Below are 18,402 nucleotides of genomic sequence, written 5' to 3'. Positions count from 1 at the left end.
AGAAGGGTTTCTTATTAATTTAAAATGGATAGGCCTATTCATTTTCACAGTGCACTGACCAGGTTTGACAGTCAGTTACTAAACAGAGAGTATCTGGCAACCCGGGTTACTTTCATTTCACCAGGAAGTTTATTCACACAAGACTAACGCCACCGATGGACGATGCGAATACAAGGTTTGTCCATTTAAATCCAGTTCCAACTGACTATCATGTGTTAAGTCTATTGACACGAATTATATAATAAATTAGCAATATAACGTAAAGAATCTTAGGTAGCGTACAATAAATCTTAGAATGCGCCAACCAATTTCAAAAAGTCGCTTTACGTTTTCCCTTTTGAAAATGCTGTAATCATGTATTTCTGTATTCATATTTGTTTAGTGCAGATTGACAGATAGTCTACGATCAAATATCGTGTTCGTGTTTAAATGAAGGAAGAACTTTTGAAGAACTAGCGATGTGACAAGCAGGAGTGAGTCACATGATTTGATTCTTCTGTTTTGTGGCTGTGGCTCAAAACCTAGTGAGTTGCCTTTGTAGGCAGCATTTGTGGGTCCGCGCACTAGGTTTTTTCACACTCTGCCACCGCTTTAACTTTAGTGTAATATACTAGTTGTGTTATATCTGTATTCAGATGGATTCTGATGTTGCTTACCGCTCTGACTTCTACATTGGTTTGGCACTTGCTGTGAGCTCCACTATCTTCATCGGCTGCAGTTTTATACTGAAAAAGAAAGGCCTTTTACGACTCGCAAAAACAGGCTCTACTAGAGCAGGTGGGTACTTTATTTGACCTGCGTTGGCTTATTTGCCATTCACATAATTACATAAGTTCACTTTTCCTTTCTCTTGTGCTGGTCTAATCAAGTCTGTTCTCTCCATCATTCAGGTCAAGGTGGATATGCCTACCTGAAAGAATGGTTGTGGTGGGCAGGGCTTATATCAAGTATGACATACTGATTATATGTATTTATTTAATAAAACATATCCTCCAAATGCTAATATTGTATAACTTACTCATGAAGTAATTCAGTGTAAGACCCTAATCATAAATCTTACAGTTCATATACAATCATTCAATTTTAAACATTGCCCAACATAATCTACTCAATTTACTTGACTTGAACTACACATAGATACTGTAAGTAATATTGTTATTATATTCATGTGATATAGCAAGAGGAAACTGGCTCCCCCAGCTGAGCCTGGTTTCCCCCGAGGTTATACTTCTCTGTAAATTAAGTAACATAATTTGAAGTTTCAAGAAACACATCAAGACTGTGTTCCTTGCCACAGTCGCCTTTGACTTGCTCACTGGGGGCCTAAAGACAATATTTAAGGCATGATTTTCAGCCGTGTTATTCATTTAAAGCGCACAATGAGGACTTTTAAGACATCACAGCATTTACATTTTACATTTATGCATTTTGGCAGATGCTTTTATCCAAAGCGACTTACAGTGCACTTATTACAGGGACAATCCCCCCAGAGCAACCTGGAGTTAAGTGCCTTGCTCAAGGACACAATGGTGGTGGTTGTGGGGAATCGAACTGACAACCTTATGATTACCAGATTACAGTTATGTGGTTTAGACCACTACACTGCCACCACTCTACACGCATTATTTTCTGTAACATCATTTTCTGTAAAAAAAAAAAAAAGTGTTGTGCTATACAAATAAAAGTGGCTTGACTATTAATTGTAAATTTCAATGTATGTGGATTATCGGATCTCAATAACGAAAGATTTTGGACACTATAACCACAGCCTGTTGTCTTGTATTTTTTTAGTGGGAATAGGCGAGGCAGCAAATTTTGCAGCATATGCATTCGCACCTGCTACATTGGTAACACCTTTGGGAGCATTGAGTGTTTTGGTCAGGTAAATTGACTAAATGTACATGTTTTTTAAAGTTTGAATGATCTAGTCACTCTGGTAACAATTAGACTTTAAAGGAATAGTTCAACCAAAAATGAAAATGATCTCATCATTTACTCACCCTCATGCCATCCCAGAAGTGTATGACTGACTTCTGCAGAATACAAAATAATATTTTTAGAAGAATGTCGGTAGGTCCAATCAATGCAAGTGAATGGTGACTAGAACTTTGAATCTACATAAATTACAAAAAGCTAGCATAAATGTGATCTATAAAACTCCTGTTGTTTTATTCATATCTTCTGAATTGATATGATGGGTGTGGGTACCCATTATATTGCTTCTGAAGACATGGATTTAACCACTAGAGTCATATGGATACACTGGCTTCAAAATTGTGGTCACCATTCACTTGTATTGAATGGACCAACAGAGCTGAGATATTCTTCTAAAAATCTTTGTTTGTGTTCTGCAGAAGAAAGAAATTCATACACATCTGGGATGGCATAAGGGTGAGTAAATGATGAGAGAATTTGCCTTTTTGGATTAACTATTGTTTTAATGCTTTGCCCAAGATAATATGCTCTGACTGAATACACTTTTTTTGTCTTTCTTCCTCAGTGCTGTGCTTTCCTCATATTTCCTGAGTGAGCGTCTAAATATCCATGGGAAAATTGGCTGCTTGCTGTGCATCTTCGGTTCCACGGTAATGGTGATCCACGCTCCACAAGAGGAAGAGGTTGCATCATTGAGTGCAATGGCAGAGAAACTCAAAGACCCAGGTTTTTTTTCTACCATTTCAAACCTTTTCTGTCTAATTTACAAGAGAGAAGGCACAGTTCAACACCTTATGTTTAAATTTTTCTCTCTCTTACGCATATCCCAGGATTTATCGTTTTTGCTGTCTGCATTGTCGTGATCAGTTTGGCCCTGATCTTCCTTGTCGCACCTCGTTATGGTCAGAAGAATGTGCTGGTGTACATCCTCATCTGCTCTGTGATTGGTTCACTATCTGTGTCCTGTGTGAAGGGCCTTGGCATTGGCATCAAAGAGCTGTTCCATGGAACAGCAGTTCTGAAAGAGCCACTGTTCTGGTCCCTGCTCATATGTCTAATCATCTGTATCAGTATTCAAATAAGCTACCTTAATAAGGCTCTTGACATCTTCAACACCTCTTTAGTTACACCTATTTATTATGTCTTCTTTACAACATCCGTCATGGCATGTTCAGCCATCTTGTTTAAAGAGTGGCTCCGCATGTCTACTGATGGGGCTGCTGGGACTGTTAGTGGCTTTCTAACCATCATCATTGGCATCTTTCTTCTCCATGCTTTCAAGGACATCAAGTTTAGCTTGGACTCTCTCCCTCTTTATCTGCATCTTAGACCTCAAGGAAGGACTCGGAGCCAACCGTACATTGCTCTGCCAACCGATGAGAGAAATACGGAGGACGAAAGCAATCTGACTAAGGAAAAAAGTACAAATGACTTTCTTCCTGAGAGTTCAGACAGAAAGAGCAATGGCACATTTATTACCTAGCATAATTTCACCAAACTTGCTTAATGAAGACTACTGAATACTTGTTTGCTAAATGCAACTTTACAAGCATACTTAAAGGGATAGTTCACCCAAAAATGTAAATTCTCTCACCATTTACTCAGCCTCATGATATCCCAGGTGTGTATGACTTTCTTTCTTCAGCAGAACACATTTGAAGAAGATTAGAATTATAACTTCCTTAAAATGCAAGTGGATATTGATTCGACTTTTGAAGCTCCTGAAATTACAGACAGTCAGCATAAACGGCATCCATACGACACCAGCTGTTAAATTAATGTTTCTAAAGCAACATGATCACTTTTGGTACAAAAAATATCAATATGTAAGTTCTTTTTTAACTCTAAATCATCGCTTCCAGTCAGCTGTGGTATGCGCGCGTGACGTAATCGCATTGGCACGTGAGACACACATGGAAGAGCAGCGCTGTTTACAAGTGAGTTAGAGGAACACTGTACAGAAGCTTAATTGATTTTGGTTTAGATTTGTACTTATCTGTTTCTTTCCTCACAATGGTGCATTTGTTTGCTTATCCTGGATGTCTCAACCGAGAGGAGAACGTGAGATTACATGTGTATCACGGCAACACGAATACGTCACACGAGAAACCGCGTGATCTCCCCCCTCTCGTGAAGTTTACTGGAAGCGTTGGATTATAGTTAAGAAGTACTTAAATATTGATCTTTTTTACACCAAAGTGATCGTATCCTGGAGTCCTATCGATGAAGTTGCCTGTCTGTGTTTTTGGAGCATCAAAAAAGAGAAACCTCCATTCACTTGCATTTTAAGGACCTATTGAGATAGTTCTCTATTTATCTTCAAATATGTTCTGGTGAAGAAAGAAGAAAGTCATACACACCTGGGATATCATGAGGGTGAGTAAATAATGAGAAAATTAAAAATGTTTGGGTTAACTATCCCTTTAAAGAACCATGGTTACTGTGAGATTTCTTTCATTTTCTTTTCTGCTTTGTTGTGTTTTCATGTTCAATGTACTTCTGACACTTTTTCATGAATAATATACGTAGCCATTTTCATTGTGCCAGTTTGTTACCATTTCACACTGTTGATATGTTTCATGGTAAAGAGGGTGTGTCCAGTCACTTTTATTAGTTTTTACATACAAAAAACTATGCAGTAGCAGCACAGTATATAATAGATTGCTGTACTTAAGCGTCTTTTTAAATGTATTACTTTTATAGTTAACATGAGATTGCCTAATGTGTACATTATAAAGTGTGATTTTGTTTAATACACAATCATTTATGGGCTTGACAATGCTTAGAAATTCCATTACTTTTACACTGATAGAGTAAGGCCTTTAGAACACATTTTATATACTTGAAATCCTTTTCTTTAGCAACAACTGATATTCTGATACGGTGCATTGTGTTCTATTACATATCTGAAGTGCATGGGGAAAAAGGCATTTTAATAAATAGCCAACTGAAACTTTTTACCTTTTCTCTGACAAATCTTTTTTGACTTTAAAGAACTTAAAAGTTTTCCAACGACTCCAATGACATATTTAGGCATCATATAAATAACTGTAAGGGGCTATTTCACCTTTTATTTTAAGTGCACATTTCAACAGACAATGTATACCACAGACTGTGAAGCATTCCCAGTAAGACAATGCTTTGCATATATGGACCAGTACTGGTAGTTTGAAGAGGAGAAAGGAGTGCCTCCTCCATAATTCCACACAATTAGATCTATACATAGGGACCACTCAAAGGACATGTTCCACTCAAAGCATGTTCCAGGACGTGTGCTAGATTTCATCCAAAAGTCTTATCACTGGCAAAGGTCTATACTGATGGTACTGAGTAGAGACTGGCTGTAGACTGTTTTTGCATCCTTTAAATATAGAAAGTATGGCCTTCAAAACAATATAATGAGAACAATTAGGCACTTTGACAACTTCATTGAATCTTGTTCACCTTGTCTTGTTGATAGCGGTTACCTCAAAGTTTATATGCTGACATGCCACAGCCTGAATTAATGGCTGACTGATGTGGCCTTGTCATCCAGACACTGACTACGGCTCTAGTAGTCTGTCATGGTCTCTGAGAAGGATGTTCTAGTCTTCTGGGTTTGCTCTAACCTGTTGAGGATGAACTGGCTTGTGTCGATGAATCGTTCCACGCAGTTTACAAAACAAACCTCTGTCCTGGAGTCAAGCTTTGGGCCAGGTTTATCCATGCACTTCTCCTGAAAAGAAACATTAACAGATAAGGAGTCAAAAGAAAGAACTGATATCCTTGCTGCATGTGGTTAAGAAACCATGCATAATAATGTCAAGCCAACATACTACATTTCTACAGATTCCGTTTAGGGTTTTTCCAAAAACCATACATTAAGACCAAAATTGTCAATTGTAACTCCTAGAGCTTTCAAGCTACATCCACCAAACTTGGCCAGAAACTATTTTGCCCGAGAGAGCACTTTTATTAAAAATGAATGGGTGAAATTGGAATGCCCAATATGGGGGATAAAATTGCCAATCACCTTTTAGATACAGATATCGCCTGTCAGTCAACTCAAGAAAGGCAGTAGCTGGACCAGCCTGACAAATACTGTGTTTTTTCATGATCTGAGCTAAAGAAGCATATGGTACAATTGTTGTTAGATTTTACTGTTAATTTGAAATATGTTCTTTTATTGTAATATTTGGAGATTTCAATCTTTTCCCACTGAAGTAGCTAGGAGCTGTACTTTTTAGGCCACTTGCATCCATAGAAAATAGCTGACTGGGAGTGATCCTAAAATGGTGGCCGAGTGGACTGACTTGCCTTAAAACGGATTTTGACTTGGCACATAATGTTCTTACTAATGTTACTAGCTACTGTACATTTTCCTAACTGATCAAATTCTGTTTTTTAAAGAGCGGATGATCAAAAATAAAAAAAAATCCTATAGATTGATGGTGCATTCATGTCATTTCGGGATTACCGTAATTACAAGATTCTAACTTGTAAAAAGTGACCACGTCTTCGTAGAACTCGTAATTGCAAGTGATAAATTCTGAATTATATGAAAGCTCCAAATTGACGGGCGTGACATCATGTAAAAAGAACCAAAATGGCAGCGGCCTCAACAATTGAAGGTAAAGAACATATTTATGTTTGATATGCCATTTTATAATGCTTTTGATGCCTGGAGCATTTTTTGTTCTTAAACATTTTGCAAGAACATATAGATGTGAATTAATGAAGTGATAAACCTGTTGCTGTTATCAACAAAAAAAGCAATTTTGGCATTATAAGTGTTGCCATAGAAACAAATAACTAACGAGGTCAGAGTAGAATTTACGAGTTGCCATCTTGTATTTACAGGAATTCTGACATTATGTGAATGAACCATTACATTGACGGAAAGTTCAAATTGGCTAAAACTATTCAAACTTAAAAATTCTAATTTAAATTACATTACAAAATATATTTGTCTATCTATCTTTCTTAAGGTTTGTTTGACTATCTATCTATCTATTCAAACTTTCAGACAAGGCTTGTGAAGCCAACATCAAAGTTTGTCTTGACAAAATTTACCTATCTAGTTTTAAAATTTTAAAAAGAGCACTTGATTTCAATGTTCATTATGAACAGGGTCAGCAATCAAGGAGGCATGCCAACATGCCACAAATGTCCCATAATTTAAAATGTGGGGGCAAAAAAAGGGTCTGTAATGAATACTTCTGTTTTGAATTGTAACATTTGATATGTTAATACAATTTTAAGGGTAAGAGTTAAGAAACTCTGTGCATGAATGAACTGATTTCATTTAAGTATGGTTAGAATGAAAACTGCCCTCATAAATTTCAAATATGTCCCTAAAAATCAAATCTTGAGGGGAAATTTTGTCCCTTACTGTAGCATTTTATTTCTGACTGATTATGAACTACATAATGACAGATCTACTCATCCTGCAGTAACTAACAGATCAGAAGATTGTGATCACATAACCAGATTAGACATGAGATACTTTATATACAATGCAGTGTCAGACTTGAAGTAGGTGCCTTCTCCAGGCTAGTCCCACAGCAACACACTTACCCAGCACACTTCAGTCATTTGATGAACCAGCTGTTGGAACCTCTGCTTTTGAGACTCGATCTCGATGAACTGCTGCATTTGAGGGTCTGCCGTGACTCCTTTACTATCCATTAGGGAGATGAAGATCAAACACTACCCAAAATCACTTAATGGTGATATCTGACCGATGTCCAGTGTGTGCCAGCGCTGTGTTGACCTTCACGTGTTTAGACGGCCAGGAAACAGTAGCGCGAAGCGCCAATGAGAACGCTAGAACTCTAGAGGAAACGGATCTGACGAACAGTTACACGCAGAAGTCGCAGAAGCCATAGCAGCAGGACAAGGGTCTTGTGGAGCAGTGAGGTGGGTGAACTGAAAATTCCTTTTTTACAACGCCTCGCGTTTTTACTTTCATGAGATCACACAATTGCATATGCCTCAATGTAGCACTTGAATGTATGTTTAGGGAAAGACGCAACGTCAATTATGAACGCACACAGTGTGATACCAATGAATGTCAAGCAAGGTCTTACTGAACCAGCTAGCCTAGCCACACAACGCGCTTAACGGTGGCTGAAAACATGTAGTCCATGCCTCATACTGACTCTATTGGGTGTAAGTAATGTAGACGTTTCGGTCTAACATGTTTTGCAAATAATCTTATTCATTGGTATGTCAGCAGCTGAATTGCTGTGCTGTTTGCCAGGTGTCGAACACGTTTCGCTGTTCAGTGTCCTGTTGATTTGATCAGCTCATGATTCTCAGAATAATATTTATGCATTTAGTTGCTCCTGGTTAACCAACTTTTCATCTGATACCTTTGGGATGTGGTTCGTTAAAACTTCACGTCGTTAATGATTTAAACATTTTAAGTGGTATAATTATTTGAAAGGTATTCAAATACTTTTCTTGCTCCTTGAATACATATTAGTGTACACAAGTCGATCATTAATTTAAACTAGTATTTTTTTTTTTTTTTTGACAGATTTAATTATCTTCTTAATGTCATGCCATTTTACCTGAACAAAACATACTTTTAATAAAATATTTTTTGTATTTATTTACACACAGTCACGAGGCTCTAAAGGGATCTACTGTTTTGTTTGTTTGATGTCACATGACAATAAATGGCTGTTTAAACCACCGGACTTTGATTTGGTGGACAAAAGTATTTAAATACTAATAGTCTACTATATAATTTGTAAAGAGATAATGACAAATGATCATTCAAAACAACTTATACCAACTTTTTTTTTTTTTTAAGAATGTCCCCTTTTTTTTTCTTCTTCATTAGATTTACTTTTTGTATAGTCTCTAGTGGCTGGACAGCTTGTGTGGATTGCATTTGTAATGCAACTTTGAATCACTGAAGAATATATTTGTCAGTTTAAGGAATAGTAAAACCAAAAACTGAAATTCTCTAATCATTTACTCACCCTCATGCCATCCTATATGTGTATGACTTTCTTTCTTCTGCAGAACAGGAATTAAGATTGTTAGAAGAATATTTCAGCTCTGTAGGTCCATACAATGCAAGTGAATGGTTGACAGAACTTTGAAGCTTGAAATGCATAACGGCAGCATAAAAGTAATCTATACAACTCCAGTGGTTTGATCCAGTTCTTCTAAAGCAATCCAATAGGTTTGGGGTGAGAACGGACCAAAATGTAAATTTATATTTCACTATAAACCTTGACATCTACAGTCTCGTTGGTGATCATGATTTCAAGCTCGATTACACTTCCTAGTTTCATCTAGAATTCTGCACATACATTAAGCGCTTGTAGACCAGTGTATTTTTTCAATTGTTTGCAATGGAAGTGCCTCATATTTCAAAAAGCCAGCAACGTGATAAGGCGCTGAGCGTCTATTCCACGCTGAGCGCTTTTTATCTGGTCGCCAAGAGTTGAAAAATGTTCAACTCGCTCATCACTGTCAGTTTGCTGGTCTCTTGAGTATTCATGTCTGTACCAGATGACATTCCCGGACTACCATAATATTAATATGATCATTAATAGGAACATTGCATGCTTCAGACTTCCCTTCCTCCAGAGCAAATACACATTTTTACATTCAGTACTTGTTGATAATTCAAAATATCTGTGAAATTAGGTACTTGAAACACATTACTTCCACGGGCATTACGTATCATAACAACCAAAGCGTCTCAGCTGAAAAATCGCTTTCAGAAGAGTGCCTGGCATTTTCTGCTGGCTAAAAAAACGCTTTGGTGCACACAGCCTTAGAAGTGCAATCGAGCATACAATTTGTATGGTTTACTTTTATACTGCCTTTATGTGCTTTTTTGGAGCTTCATAGCTTTGGTCACATTTCACTTGCATTGTATGGACCTACAGAGCTGAGATATTCTTCTAAAAATCTTCATCTGTGTTCTGCAGAAGAAAGTGAAGTCATGCACATCTGGGATGGCATGAGGGTGAGTAAATGTTGAATTTAAATTTTTGGGTGAACTTTAACTAGTATTAAATGTGTTACTGCCTATGCTAACGATGCTTGTTCATGCTCAAATCAAACATTCAAATCTACATTCAAATCTCTTGTCATCCACAACAATAGGGAAAGCAGCGGTAATTGTTCACATTTAAATGTTATTGTTGTTTGCAGACTATATGTTGTTGTGGCATTATTTTTAAGTAACTGAAGCGAAGCGTAAAACTTATGCATTTATTTGATCTTCTTTGATCAGCTTTCTTGACACAATGGGTCGTCACTTTGGAGATTTGGCCAAAATAAGGCATGTGATTACCTACAGTATTTCACCCTTTGAGCAGAGGGCATTCCCAAACTACTTTTCCAAGGGAATCCCTAATGTGTGGAGACGATTCAAAGCATCTATATTCAAGGTTGCACCACGTAAGTACTGTTTGACCAAAATTAAAGAATTCACAGCCATTTTTTCTATAATATCCTGGATCTAGATTTAGGAGAATATTTTATATGACTAAATATCTCTCCCTGTTAACCTGTATCTCTACCTACAGCCATGATCCTGATGTACCTGACCTACACATGGGGCAATCATGTTCATGAACAGGGCAAAAGAAAGAACCTCACAGACTTCGAGAATGACCAGTAAAATCACTCAGTTGAAGATGTGTCCTTGTGTAACAACTTCTTTCTGTACAACTCCTCAATAAAGAAAATATTTATGGAAAATCAATTTCTTATTTGTTGCCAATGTTAATAACTTGGTGGCTTTATAAACCTTGTTTAAAGGTGCTGTAAGTGATTTTAGCGTTCTGAAGCTTTAACGTGACTGAGCCCTTAAATTAGCCATGCCCTATTATTCCAAAACCCCACCCTCCAAAGGTAGTTGTGAGACCAAAACACAGCAAAAAAGCAGCACTGTTTGTTTCTGTGTCTGTCAAATTCAACAGTGGCACAATAGCACCCTAAACTGACAAACATGAATCGTAGCCTCAATGATCGGCCTAAAATATAACACTATGAGAATAGCAAAATGATTGTCCAGTGAAAAGCATCAATGTCCACAGACACACTTTTGTTTTCAAAGTCTACAGCTGTCACAAAGACTAGTGAGATATGTCAGGACACATTTCATTAATATCTTTAAGAGAGTAGGAACATTTTTTGCATACTTTTACATGAAAAAATTGTTGCAGCAAGTTTAATGTATGATAAACTAACTGTTTTGATGCATTACTCAAGATTTGTCCTATATGGTAGCCATGTATCTCAGTGTAACCAATTTTTTTTAAACATAATTCAATAAATGTAATAATTCTATAGGGGGGTTACATTAAGATTGTGTTTATATAGACGTTGTGTGTCAGTTTACACTTCAATTCCTCTCTTTTTGCCTGGCAGACTTAACACAGGAATATGTGATGTTCTTACTGTTAGTACATTACTTTTTTTATTGTTTGAGCACTGTCAGATTTTATTTAAAATTAGCTATCAAACAATAATAAAAACAATGACTTAAATTTAGCAGACATATTATCGAAAGTTTTATCAAAAATTATTTTGGAGCGACTAAGGGTTAAATTAAGTGCATGTCTCAAGGGCACAGTGGTGGTGTCTCGTGGCCAGCCAAGATCTTTAACGACAATAACACACCACAATAATAACACCCTTTATGGTATGACGTACTGTGTTCTTATATTTAATTATATTTAATTTTCTCATCTCTCCCAAAGACCAATGGGATTTTAGTGGGAACCCTTCACATGTCACATGAAGCCAGCAGCATTTTGAAGTAAACGTTGGAGAATGTTTCCTTTTTATTTTTTTTTCATATAAGGTAAGAAAAAAACAATCAAATGACAAGGCTGTTAATAACATAGTTAACAGGAGGGGAAACATTCTCTAAAAAAGAACCCTATAGACTGTACATTATGTCTAACACAAGACAGACATTCTACATTATATTTTAAATCCAATACATTCAATGCTTTGAGTTTTCTTTGCTGTTTCACAGTCCTTCTGGATTAGTTCACCCAAAAATGGAAATTCTCTCATCATCTATTTACCCTCATGCCATCCCAAGTAAGAATTTCTTTTTTCTGCGGATCACAAATGAAGATATTTAGAAGAATATCTAAGCTCTGTTGGTTCTTACACGTGATATATTGACCTATCATATTGCTTCTGAAGACATCAATTTAACCACTGTAGTTTTATGTTGCCTTTATGTGGTTTCTAGAGCTTCAAATTTCTAGTCACCATGGACCTACACAGAGCTGAAATATTCTTAAAAAAAATTATTTGTGTTCTGCAGAAGTCAAGTCAATTTTATTTGTACACTCACCTAAAGGATTATTAGGAACACTATACTAATACTGTGTTTGACCCCCTTTCGCCTTCAGAACTGCCTTAATTCTACGTGGCATTGATTCAACAAGGTGCTGAAAGCATTCTTTAGAAATGTTGGCCCATATTGATAGGATAGCATCTTGCAGTTGATGGAGATTTTTGGGATGCACATCCAGGGCACGAAGCTCCCGTTCCACCACATCCCAAAGATGCTCTATTGGGTTGAGATCTGGTGACTGTGGGGGCCATTTTAGTACAGTGAACTCATTGTCATGTTCAAGAAACCAATTTGAAATGATTCGAGCTTTGTGACATGGTGCATTATCCTGCTGGAAGTAGCCATCAGAGGATGGGTACATGGTGGCCATAAAGGGATGGACATGGTCAGAAACAATGCTCAGGTAGGCCGTGGCATTTAAACGATGCCCAATTGGCACTAAGGGGCCTAAAGTGTGCCAAGAAAACATCCCCCACACCATTACACCACCACCACCAGCCTGCACAGTGGTAACAAGGCATGATGGATCCATGTTCTCATTCTGTTTACGCCAAATTCTGACTCTACCATCTGAATGTCTCAACAGAAATCGAGACTCATCAGACCAGGCAACATTTTTCCAGTCTTCAACTGTCCAATTTTGGTGAGCTCTTGCAAATTTTAGCCTCTTTTTCCTATTTGTAGTGGAGATGAGTGTTACCCGGTGGGGTCTTCTGCTGTTGTAGCCCATCCGCCTCAAGGTTGTGCGTGTTGTGGCTTCACAAATGCTTTGCTGCATACCTCGGTTGTAACGAGTGGTTATTTCAGGCAAAGTTGCTCTTCTATCAGCTTGAATCAGTCGGCCAATTCTCCTCTGACCTCTAGCATCAACAAGGCATTTTCACCCACAGGACTGCCGCATACTGGATGTTTTTACCTTTTCACACCATTCTTTGTAAACCCTAGAAATGGTTGTGCGTGAAAATCCCAGTAACTGAGCAGATTGTGAAATACTCAGACCGGCCCGTCTGGCACCAACAACCATGCCACGCTCAAAATTGCTTAAATCAACTTTCTTTCCCATTCTGACATTCAGTTTGGAGTTCAGGAGATTGTCTTGACCAGGACCACACCCCTAAATGCATTAAAGCAACTGCCATGTGATTGGTTGATTAGATAATTGCATTAATGATAAATCGAACAGGTGTTCCTAATAATCCTTTAGGTGAGTGTATAGCGCCTTTCACAACACACATCATTTCAAAGCAGCTTTACAGAAGATCAGCATTAACAGATGATAAAACTGTAACGTCTATAAAGTCGATGAATCATCATTGTGTAATTAGATAAAATACAATTCTTAATCGCGTTTAAAAATAATTAAATAATAGTTGTATTAATAACTCCACCTGAGCAAGCTGTAGGCGACTGTGGCAAGGAACACAAAACTCCATAAGATGTTGATTAATGGAGAAAAATAACCTTGGGAGAAACCAGACTCACTGTGGGGGCCAGTTCCTCTCTGGCTAACATCATGAATATAATGTAAATATTACTTAAAGTCATGGTTTAAAATGATTAAACTAAGTAAGTGTTAAGGGTCAGTGTTTAAACATCGATTGTGTTCGAACCTTAAGATAATGACCGAAGAAGAAAAAGTAATACACATATGGGATGGCATGAGGGAGAGTAGTAATTGGGTGAACTGTTCCTTTAAACAGACCAAATAGTGAAAAAAATATGAAGCGTGCTCAAATGCGAATGTTCAGTTTAAGATAAGTTTAGCTCAGCGTCCATTGGTTTTTTCATTCTGACTTCTGACAAACTTTCCCTCGACAGTCGACACTCATTCGCTATTTGTTATATCCTTAGTAAGAAAGAATGAAGGAGATACTTAAATAAGGAATTCTTTAATGAACAGTATCAGAAGCAAACTAGTACAGCACAGATAGTAGCTCGTGCAAATCTTCACTTCTCTTATTCCCCTATTCTCAATATTCACATATCCTGAACCTCTACCGCCACCTACTGTCCAGTATGCACAGAAGAACACAACATATTCCCCCATCACTTAAAGCAACCTGTCTATACAGATATTTAAGAACAAAAGAAACTCCATAACAAAGTTACCAAATTACCAAAGCATTCACTTGGTTATGTAACATAATTACTTAACTCAATCAGGCTAAAGAACAAAAATAAGTTTTACTAAATTCTAAGAATGTAGCATTCATATTAAAATCAACAACAAGATGACTTAATGAATTACTCATCCTTATATAGACACGCAATGCAAGGTGACTAAGTAACACAGTCTTCCAGCCAACGAGGAGGTCGTCTCACACGGGTAGACACCCTTTGAAGAGTTTCGGGAACTTGAGGCGCCAGAGGAGGATGAAACTGAAATGACAAGTCCACAGCATCCATGTCAGTAGTCTCCGAAACAGGTGCAACAGAACGAGCCAGGTGGCAAACAGGTAAGTACACGCACCCAGTTTAAGCACAATTTGACGTGGTTTGGAAAACCTCGGATGCGCTTTCGGAACATGAGTTGGAATGCGCACACGCACCCAATCTCCCACTTTGAAATCAGGAGTGCGAGCTACACGTCTGGAGTCAGTGTATGCTTTCATTTTCTTTTGTTTCAAAGAAACTCGCTGCAGAAGCGCAGGCGCATCCTGACGCGTTGTGAGAGGAGGAAGAACATTAAGACGCGTTCGCATCTTTCTGCCATGAAGCAACTCAAATGGGGATAGTCCTGTGGCAGAATGTGGTGTAGCACGATACACTTGGAGAAATTCCGTGACTGCAGGTTTCCACGGCTTCGTTTCCAGAACAGCAGACTGAATGCAGCCTTTCAACACGCGTTGAAATCGTTTGACAGCTCCATTCGCGGCAGGGTGGTACAAAGAAGTACGTATGTGTTGAATGTTTCTCTCTTTTAGGAACATAGCAAATTCTGCTGACGTAAATTGCGTTCCATTATCAGACACGAGAGTACATGGATTCCCGTATCTACTAAACACAGATGACAAAAAGGTGGTAACATTGCGAGTAGTGATGGAAGCGGTGAAAGCGACTTCAGGCCACTTACTGTGATAATCAATCAATGTCAGCGCATAACGACAGTCCCATACAGCGGTTTCAAATGGACCAACCACATCTATAGCTACCTTTTCCCACGGAACAGACGGAAAAGGCACTGGCTGCAGTGGCGCAGCAGAGGTGTTGGCAGTCTTGTCAGAGGACAGACACATTTGACAGGTCTGTATATGCTCTTTAACCAGACAGTCTATGCCTGGCCACCAGTACTGTTCACGAAGGCGTTGTTTTGTGTGCACAATTCCCTGGTGGCCTTCATGAGCTAACCTCACCAATGTGTGCCTTAGCCGACAGGTACAACCAGACGTGATCCTCTGAACACATAATCGTGCTGCACACTCAGTTCATCACGTAGTTTGAAGTAAGGACGTAGCATATTATCCACAGAAATTGAAGAGGAAGGCCAACCGCGAGCAATTTGTGTGCGTAATGCACTCAGTTCAGAGCACGTCGCGAAAGCAGAAGCAAACTCAGCAGGTGACAGAGCTGACATTGCAGGAGACATAAACGCCACAAACTCAGGTTCAGCATCCATGCAGTCTTCATTCGAAGCAGGAAAAGGCAGATGAGACAGACAGTCAGCAGTGCAATTTTGAGCCCCAGGCCGGTATATCACATCATAGTTAAAGCACAGTAACCGCGCTGCCCAGCGCGCAATGCGCATTCCGGCACGATCAGTACCTTTGGATGAGAGGAGCACAGTTAACGCTTGGTGGTCCGAAGTACGTATGTGTTGAATGTTTCTCTCTTTTAGGAACATAGCAAATTCTGCTGACGTAAATTGCGTTCCATTATCAGACACGAGAGTACATGGATTCCCGTATCTACTAAACACAGATGACAAAAAGGTGGTAACATTGCGAGTAGTGATGGAAGCGGTGAAAGCGACTTCAGGCCACTTACTGTGATAATCAATCAATGTCAGCGCATAACGACAGTCCCATACAGCGGTTTCAAATGGACCAACCACATCTATAGCTACCTTTTCCCACGGAACAGACGGAAAAGGCACTGGCTGCAGTGGCGCAGCAGAGGTGTTGGCAGTCTTGTCAGAGGACAGACACATTTGACAGGTCTGTATATGCTCTTTAACCAGACAGTCTATGCCTGGCCACCAGTACTGTTCACGAAGGCGTTGTTTTGTGTGCACAATTCCCTGGTGGCCTTCATGAGCTAACCTCACCAATGTGTGCCTTAGCGCGACAGGTACAACCAGACGTGATCCTCTGAACACATAATCGTGCTGCACACTCAGTTCATCACGTAGTTTGAAGTAAGGACGTAGCATATTATCCACAGAAATTGAAGAGGAAGGCCAACCGCGAGCAATTTGTGTGCGTAATGCACTCAGTTCAGAGCACGTCGCGAAAGCAGAAGCAAACTCAGCAGGTGACAGAGCTGACATTGCAGGAGACATAAACGCCACAAACTCAGGTTCAGCATCCATGCAGTCTTCATTCGAAGCAGGTAAAGGCAGATGAGACAGACAGTCAGCAGTGCAATTTTGAGCCCCAGGCCGGTATATCACATCATAGTTAAAGCACAGTAACCGCGCTGCCCAGCGCGCAATGCGCATTCCGGCACGATCAGTACCTTTGGATGAGAGGAGCACAGTTAACGCTTGGTGGTCCGTCCGCAGGAGAAATTTACGACCCCACAAGTAGGTTCGCCACTTTTCAATGGCCCATACACATGCAAGTGCTTCGTTTTCAATAGTTGAGTACTTGCGTTCAGCAGGTGACAATGTCCGGGATGCAAAAGCGACAATGCGCTCAGTCTTGTTCTCATGAACTTGAGCAAGAACAGCGCCCAGACCATAGTCAGAGGCATCTGTAGATACCACCATAGGCAAATCTGGGTCAAACAATGAAAGTGCAGGACTGTCAATGAGCAACTTTTTTACAGCATCAAAGCATTGCTGAGCTTCCTCCGACCAGACGAAATCTGAGCCCTGCCTGATGCACGCACGCAGAGGTTCAACTACAGTGGCAAAGTTAGGAATAAACTTATTGTACCACGATAGTAGCCCGATGAAAGAACGGAGTTGAGGAGCATCTTTTGGAGCTGGTGCATGAAGAATGGCAGAAAGGTGATCCTCATCAGGTTGAATTCCTTGCGCGTTCACCATATGACCCAGAAAGCGCAGACAGATTTTGTTAAACTGACATTTCGATTGATTCAGCTTCAGTCCAGCATCTTGTAAGCGCTGAAAGTGTGTGCTTTAAGCGTGTGATCGTGTTCAGTTTGCGTCTGTCCCCAGAGAATAATATCATCAAGGTAATTGGCAACATTTGGAAGTCCCTGCAAAACTGTTGCCAACATTTTCTGAAAAGCAGAAGGTGCTGAAGCAAGTCCGTACGGTACGCGGCAAAATCTGAAAAGTCCTTCGTGAGTAATGAAGGCAGTCAGATCGCGGCTCTCCTCATGTAAGGGCAACTGAAAATACGCACTCTCCAAATCAATAGTGGAAAATACAGACGCTCCCCTTAACAAAGACAACAATTCATCAATGTGTGGTAGTGGGTAGCTATCCGTAACTACAGCCTTGTTGGGTTCTCGCAGATCCACGCACATTCGAATGGCACCCGACTTTTTCTGTACTACCACAATCGGGGAGACCCACGGTGAAGCGTCCACTCTCTCGATAATGTCAGACTCGAGAAGGTGCTGAATTTCCTCACTGACTGCGGCTCTAACAGACAACGGTAAGCGGCGAAGTTTCTGGCGCACAGGAGCAACAGCTGGAGAAGTCTTTACTTTGTGAATAAAGCCTTTTGCACATCCCAAAACAGAAGGCCTCAACGCAGACAATCGAAGCACAGGAGTTGAAGACTGCTCTGGCAAAATTGAATTGCCTTCAAACCGGAGACGTAACCCATTAATAAGATCCATGCTGAGCAGAGCTGTGGCAGATTCCACCACGAAGAATGACGTAGAGCAGGTGATGTCATCCTTAGAGACAGTGACAGGTAAGCAGCCAAGTACAGGAATCGGAGCACGAGAATATGTCACTAGTTTCAATGAAGGTAGCAGCAAAGCGTCTTCCTTGAAGTGTG

General features: G+C 39.5%; 3 protein-coding genes across 6 annotated transcripts; 2 read left to right on the top strand and 1 right to left on the bottom strand.

Moving 5' to 3' along the window:
- The first annotated feature begins 120 nt into the window (after positions 1 to 120).
- LOC127617110 (magnesium transporter NIPA2-like) lies at positions 121 to 3,425 on the top strand. Of its 4 annotated transcripts, none has more exons than XM_052089004.1 (7): positions 128 to 175; positions 383 to 473; positions 636 to 777; positions 891 to 947; positions 1,792 to 1,882; positions 2,501 to 2,661; positions 2,766 to 3,425. In XM_052089004.1, exons 3-7 carry the CDS (start codon positions 636 to 638, stop codon positions 3,416 to 3,418), a joined length of 1,104 nt encoding a protein of 367 aa, XP_051944964.1. In that variant the 5' UTR covers positions 128 to 175; positions 383 to 473; the 3' UTR covers positions 3,419 to 3,425. The 4 variants fall into 4 exon arrangements, with proteins under 4 accessions (XP_051944962.1, XP_051944964.1, XP_051944966.1 ...); XM_052089006.1 differs by having other exon boundaries at positions 140 to 175; positions 388 to 473; XM_052089002.1 differs by lacking the exon at positions 383 to 473 and having other exon boundaries at positions 121 to 175.
- A 1,774-nt stretch (positions 3,426 to 5,199) lies between these two features.
- On the bottom strand, positions 5,200 to 7,727 carry LOC127617111 (mitochondrial import inner membrane translocase subunit Tim8 A). The gene is made up of 3 exons (XM_052089007.1): positions 7,492 to 7,727; positions 5,403 to 5,650; positions 5,200 to 5,318 (listed from the first exon to the last, which is right to left on the bottom strand). The coding sequence occupies exons 1-2, from the start codon at positions 7,600 to 7,602 to the stop codon at positions 5,486 to 5,488; spliced, it is 276 nt and encodes a 91-aa protein (XP_051944967.1). The 5' UTR covers positions 7,603 to 7,727; the 3' UTR covers positions 5,200 to 5,318; positions 5,403 to 5,485.
- On the top strand, positions 7,703 to 10,647 carry LOC127617112 (cytochrome b-c1 complex subunit 8-like). The gene is made up of 3 exons (XM_052089008.1): positions 7,703 to 7,833; positions 10,178 to 10,344; positions 10,473 to 10,647. The coding sequence occupies exons 2-3, from the start codon at positions 10,191 to 10,193 to the stop codon at positions 10,565 to 10,567; spliced, it is 249 nt and encodes an 82-aa protein (XP_051944968.1). The 5' UTR covers positions 7,703 to 7,833; positions 10,178 to 10,190; the 3' UTR covers positions 10,568 to 10,647.
- Positions 10,648 to 18,402: the final 7,755 nt, after the last annotated feature.

The sequence above is a fragment of the Xyrauchen texanus genome, chromosome 23, assembly GCF_025860055.1.
Source record: "Xyrauchen texanus isolate HMW12.3.18 chromosome 23, RBS_HiC_50CHRs, whole genome shotgun sequence".
Classification (NCBI taxonomy): Eukaryota; Metazoa; Chordata; class Actinopteri; order Cypriniformes; family Catostomidae; genus Xyrauchen; species Xyrauchen texanus.
The sequence above is the reverse complement of the archived record's forward strand: the minus strand, read 5'-3'. Positions and strand labels throughout refer to the sequence as shown.

Coding starts and splice junctions, on each gene's coding strand:
- LOC127617110 (XM_052089002.1), top strand. CDS start 636: ATGGATTCTGATGTTGCTTACCGCTCTGACTTCTACATTGGTTTGGCA. Junction 948..1,791: donor GTGGGCAGGGCTTATATCAA/GTATGACATACT, acceptor GTATTTTTTTAG/TGGGAATAGGCGAGGCAGCA. Junction 1,883..2,500: donor GCATTGAGTGTTTTGGTCAG/GTAAATTGACTA, acceptor TTTCTTCCTCAG/TGCTGTGCTTTCCTCATATT.
- LOC127617111 (XM_052089007.1), bottom strand. CDS start 7,602: ATGGATAGTAAAGGAGTCACGGCAGACCCTCAAATGCAGCAGTTCATC. Junction 5,651..7,491: donor AAATGACTGAAGTGTGCTGG/GTAAGTGTGTTG, acceptor GTTTCTTTTCAG/GAGAAGTGCATGGATAAACC.
- LOC127617112 (XM_052089008.1), top strand. CDS start 10,191: ATGGGTCGTCACTTTGGAGATTTGGCCAAAATAAGGCATGTGATTACC. Junction 10,345..10,472: donor TATATTCAAGGTTGCACCAC/GTAAGTACTGTT, acceptor CTCTACCTACAG/CCATGATCCTGATGTACCTG.